At 31.4% G+C, this 4,842-nt stretch overlaps 1 protein-coding gene across 1 annotated transcript in view; it reads right to left on the reverse strand.

Moving 5' to 3' along the window:
* Nucleotides 3,905–4,842, reverse strand: part of LOC107614460 — a 4,717-nt gene continuing 3,779 nt past the window's right edge. Inside the window, exon 6 of the mRNA XM_016316661.2 lies at nucleotides 3,905–4,409. Within this exon, the coding sequence (XP_016172147.1) occupies nucleotides 4,002–4,409 (408 nt within the window). The 3' untranslated portion in view covers nucleotides 3,905–4,001. The remainder of the gene's footprint in view (nucleotides 4,410–4,842) is intronic.

Raw genomic sequence — 4,842 nt, forward strand, 5'->3', positions numbered from 1 at the left:
GAGTTTGTTCTTTTATAAAGAATAGGGAAAATATTATGAGTAACATCTTCATGAACAATTTTAGGGGCCAGCAACTTTGATATTTTGTAACTATCAATTAGCCATAAATTGTGTTTTTAATGGTGCGAGATTACATTCAATGGTGAGAAATCACTTCCTTTTCTTTTGATGGTTAAGTACTCGCTAGAAAGCACAAAAGTTGTTAGTCCCCTTGACTTTTTCCATCTTCATTATTAAAATGTCACAAAAATTGCTAGCCCCTTAGACTTTTTTCATCTTCATTATTAAAATGTCATACTTTTAGTTACGTCATTTTAATAGCAAAACTATTATAATGACTCATCTATATATAACTATAATATGTAGGAGCCTTTAAAACCAAAACTTAAAATACAAAGCATTTTTTTATACATTATACAAATATATATTTACATCATCATAATATTTTTTATTTACAAAAAGAGTTTATACTAGTAATATATAAATATATATTTTCTAATTATAACTCCTATCCCACTTTACAAAAACGTAACAATAACAAACGCGAGTAAAATATCTAAGAAAATAAATCCAAATTCACAGGACATTTGCTTATACAAGCTCAAAATATCTTCCTCCTGTCTATCCTCTGAAAAGTATTGAATATAGGGAGAAAACCAAAACCACATGATCCTTAATAGATAAAAACAACGCCACAAAAGTAAAAGAAATAAGTACATGTAGTCAACGCCTGTCTCAGAAAAGTTTATCTTTATAAAAGTTTGTGTTGTTTATTTCTTTATTTTTAAATAATTTTCACTTATATACAATTGCATATCCAAATGCTTCTTAGTCATATATGTATTCTTCTTCATCTATCAACAAAGGCACAATATTTTTTTTGCTACTCCCGAGTAATAAGACACTTTCTAAAGAAGCAGAAACTTTCACTTGTGCTCTTTCTATCAGGTAGATCTTTAGCGAAGTTGGCAAAAATGTAAACAATTGCAACAATTACTGAGTCTTTCTCATACCACAGACCAAGATTGGTAGTACAAGTACTTTAGAATCTTTTTATAAGAGACTGCTTAGGATTAAATTGAAATCTTGAATAGATATCAACACTAATTTTGATATACGATCTACTAGCAGTGATGGATAGTAGTGATCCAATCATTCCTTTGTATGTGGTCTCAGAGTCACTTTCTCCACTCTCATAAGAATCAATCATCTGAGAAAGATGCAAGGCAGTTATGATAGACGTAATATCTTACATACTGAACTTCTTCAGAAGTTTCTTACAGTACTTCTATTGATAAGTGTATATTCCTTTCTTAGTTTGTTTAAACTGAAGGCCAAGAGAGAATTTCAATTCTCCCATCATGTTTAGCTCAAATTCACTTTTCATGAATCAACACAGTGTTTGCATAATTAATTCTGAGTTACTCAAAAGATGATGCCATCGATGTAGATCAAGACAACTAGAGGTTCATTATCTTTAAAAATAGTGAATAAAATTGTGTCATGAATGCCTCTCTCTAAGTCGTTCTAAGTTTAGAAGGAACTCAGACAATCATACCAAGCTCTTAGAACTTGTATGAGACTATTTAGTACTTTTATCAGTTTTAGCACATGATTTGGAGACTTCCTGGCTTTAAATATGAAGTTACTTAAGAGGGTCGGCTTCGCATAATTGACCCCTTATTTTGGATCATAGCCTTTGACTACTAATCTTGCCTATTTTGACAATCTTCTCGGCTTCATTAAGCTTGTTCTTGAACTTCTACTTAATTCCAATGCAAATTTTTCTTTGGGTCTACGAACTAGGTGTCAAACTTGATTTTTCTCAAACTGTTCAAGCTTTTCTTCCATCACTATAATCCAATATGGTTCCTTGAGAGCTTTAGAAACATGTTTTTAAAGGAGGATCTAGTTTGAACTCCTTCATATGTCTCTCCAAGGAGTAAATTCCTTTACATAGCTTTGAAATCTAGCACATCTTTATAGTTCTAGGTCTCTCAAGTTCTTTTATTTTCTCTTTTTTTTTCCTTTCTCAGTTACTTGAGTTGAAGAGCTTGTAAGATTTTGAGGTGAAGAGTCCTTCTAAGGTTTGTCAATGTAGAATCTAGATAATGGAGCCGCAATGGTTCTAAATTTCTTACATTGTTTAGTTCATCTTTAATCTCACTCAAATTATTTTTAAGGTCCTTTTTGAGCTCATTGAACTTCGGATGTATCGTCTCTTCTATGTACAAAGTTTTCTCATTGTATACTCCGTATACCTTGCAAACCTGTGAATAACCTAAGAACATCTTGTCGAATTTGGAATCAAACCTTGTGAGCTTGTCCCCTTTGTTAATGATAAAACGTTATCCGAATACATAGAAAGAAGAAATGTTGGGTTTAAGTTTGAGGGTAGGTCTTATAAAGACTCTATTTGAATATGGCAAGTTGTATTTACTGCCTCACCCTTAGAATGTTTTTGGAAAATCAGATCCTAAAAGCATTGTTCTTGTTATTTCTTGTAAACTTCTTTCCTTTTGACTATCATATTTTGTTGAGAAATTTTGAGAATAGAGATGCTTACATATATAATGCCAAGTTATTTACAAAGTTTTTTCAAAATTCGAGTTTACAAACTTACCACCATGATCAAATCTAATGGCAGAGATTGTAAGCACTTGGTCATTATAGGCTTTCTTAGCAAATTGAACAAATTTTTCAAAAGTCTCATCTTTATGAACTAAGAAAATAACCCATGTAAATCTAGAATAATAAAAATTAATTACAAAGGCATATCTTCTACCATTTAGATTTGTTGTTCAGGTAGGACCGAATACATCAAGATGAATAGCTCAATAGCCTAGAAGTATTCACAGCATTAATACTCTTAAAAGAGATCTTGGTCTTTTTATTCTTTTCACAATGATCACATGTGGAATCTTTTTCTTTTATCTTGGGATGACTTTTCATAAGTTTTTCTCTGAGATTACTCAAAATGCAACAGCGTCTAAAGTCTCAAACATCCAAAAGGCAAAAGTGGTTCATGGATAGGAAATATTTGAGGCACATGACTAGAGAAAAGAAGTATTTTATTTATCTCAGACCGAAAAACAGTGGCTTGGTGAAGTTTTCCAACAAAACCCAAACAAAAATTTCTAGTATTGGTAATGTGGGTAAGAATAATTTTTGCCTTATCTCCAATGTGCTTTTAGTGAATGATTTAATTCACAGACTAATAAGGATTAGTCAATGTTATTATCAAAGTTATAGAATTCTTTTTTACGCTAACCAATGTGTGGTCATCAACAAAACAAAATGACTCTATCATTCTAATTTCTCAGAGGATTGATAACACTTGTTTTTCATTGAGTTTAGTCAAGAGAGCCCAAACCAAGGTGTTTTTAGACCAACATCATAACTATTGTATCAAGTACAATGAAAAATAAGCACAACTCTAAACTTTTGTTTTTTATTTAGAACTAGTGTCTCAAATATTTTCAACTTATTTTAAATAGATCAACTTCAATAAAGTAATTGAAGAAACAATTACAACTAAAGAAATTAAATAATGGATAAAGAAAGTTTCGCCAATAAAAAATGGTGGTGGAGGTTGGACGGGGATGAAATACGGTGGTGGGGGTTGGATGGGGGATGAGATGGGGTGAAGCTGGGTGCTAGGGTGGAGTGAATTTTTTTAATTAGGTTATTATTATTTTCATCATAGATAAATTCATCTAAAAATTAACATTTGTTAATAGAAGCATTATTCTAAAAATTTATTATAACATTAAAGACAATTTAAAAAACACGTTGAAAGATTTTTCCTTTCAACAAAAATATTGAAAACTAAAATAGTTCTTGACCCGTAATTTTGGGACCAAACCAAATATGCTCTAAATAAAAACTTCAAAAGGCTGACTCATCTATCAAAGTCATTCTGATTTTTCAATTTCAATTTAATCTATTTGATGTAACATAATATAACATATATGCAATATATTTCAGAAAATATCAATAATTTACATGAAATTATAAACAGCCAAACCAACTATAATCCCTAGCAATGCACCAGCTATGACTTCAACCTCAGTATGGCCAACGGATTCTTTCAATGGGAATAAGCCATCAGAAACCAACAACTTTCTGATTTCTTCTGTTTCTGTTGAGGATAGTTTCTCACCTTCAGTTTGCCTTGTTTTGCTTCCTTGCTTAACTAATAGGCTTAGATTATTATTATTATTATTATTATTTCTCTGTTCTGAGTCGAAGGAAGTGGCTTCTTGGGATAAAATGGGCTGTTCAAAACCTGGTTTGAAGTTGATTAAACCATCATTATTATCTTTGGAACGTATAGAGTTGTTAATGTGAATGTAGCGCAGTAGTCTGTTAAGTGTCCTTGCATGAATTCCAACTTCTCTTCTTACACCCTACAAAATCATATAAGCCACATACCATATTGTAAGTTATAAGGGTCAATAAATGAAACAAAATCAACCAAGGAAGGATTTTGCAGATTATAAAATTTCACATGTAACAGCAGTTAAATTTAGGTCAATACTCCCATACATATTTAACACTTAGATAGTATACATAGGGAGGAAATGAGTGAGGAATCATGTGGGTCCCACCACTTTTTTTTTAAACAAAACAAATCATCATCAAATAGCCTTTGATATGTATGCTATGTATACTTTGAAAATGTATGAGTATTGGCCTAAATTCATTATACAGGATCCAATGACAGTAATGTATAGACTGTTCACAGAACATATTTTGTTGTGGAGACACGATCAGACACAAACTTTTTGTCCCAAATGAGAAAATTTTTGTATTTTCTATAGCTCCTAATACTGAAGTCGA

Source organism: Arachis ipaensis, chromosome B08 (assembly GCF_000816755.2).
Source record: "Arachis ipaensis cultivar K30076 chromosome B08, Araip1.1, whole genome shotgun sequence".
NCBI lineage: Eukaryota > Viridiplantae > Streptophyta > Magnoliopsida > Fabales > Fabaceae > Arachis > Arachis ipaensis.